General features: G+C 60.5%; 1 protein-coding gene across 1 annotated transcript in view; it reads right to left on the reverse strand.

Moving 5' to 3' along the window:
- Positions 1 to 397, reverse strand: part of GLT6D1 (glycosyltransferase 6 domain containing 1) — a 2,678-nt gene extending 2,281 nt beyond the window's left edge. Inside the window, exon 1 of the mRNA XM_004714498.2 lies at positions 327 to 397. Coding sequence (XP_004714555.2) covers positions 327 to 397 — 71 coding nt within the window. The remainder of the gene's footprint in view (positions 1 to 326) is intronic.
- Between the last annotated feature and the right edge of the window lie 248 nt (positions 398 to 645).

A 645-nucleotide genomic window follows, 5' to 3' on the forward strand; every position in this document is an offset into this window, starting at 1 on the left:
TGTCAATCAGGCCATAGCCAATGAGACTTCTGTGTGGGCATGGCCTCTTCCTGAGGATTCTGGGAACTCCTGTCTTTCTTCCTGAAGGCGGAACACACACTCTCTGCTTCATCTTCCTGCTGACAAGCCACATGGAGCTACCCTGATGGAGCCAGAGCCCTGGAGCTGGAGGAGCCACGTGGAGACCCACGCCAGCGCTGAGATGCTTCCACCAGACTCCCTCCCTCCAGTCCAACGCCACGCTCGTCTCCGCAGTCTGGCTTCTTGGATGGTGTGCTCGGCACAGACGGGGTATGTGTGAGCAGCAACACAACCCTGACACACACCTTGTCCTGATTCTCAACTGTGCCACACTCCCTTCCTCTCGGTCCATGTGCACCTTCCCAGTGAGCGCCATGACGTGCCCTTGCGCCTGCCTGGCCGGAGCCTGCTCCTAGGTGCTGATCCCAGAGCAAGGAGGGCTCCAAGGGGCCGTGTTCCACCTTCTTCCCGAGAGATTGCTCTTCCACCAGGAAGCCAGCAGGCTGCCCACGGTAGACTGTGCCAGCCTTCTCACTGGGGTTGTGAGGTGCCACCGAGGCAGGTCCGACCCACAGCGACCCCATTGCAGCAGTGCAAGAGACCATCCGGCCGGTGCTGGCCTCA

The sequence above is a fragment of the Echinops telfairi genome, unplaced genomic scaffold, assembly GCF_000313985.2.
Source record: "Echinops telfairi isolate 266 unplaced genomic scaffold, ASM31398v2 ScPeMD7_25;HRSCAF=90, whole genome shotgun sequence".
Classification (NCBI taxonomy): Eukaryota; Metazoa; Chordata; class Mammalia; order Afrosoricida; family Tenrecidae; genus Echinops; species Echinops telfairi.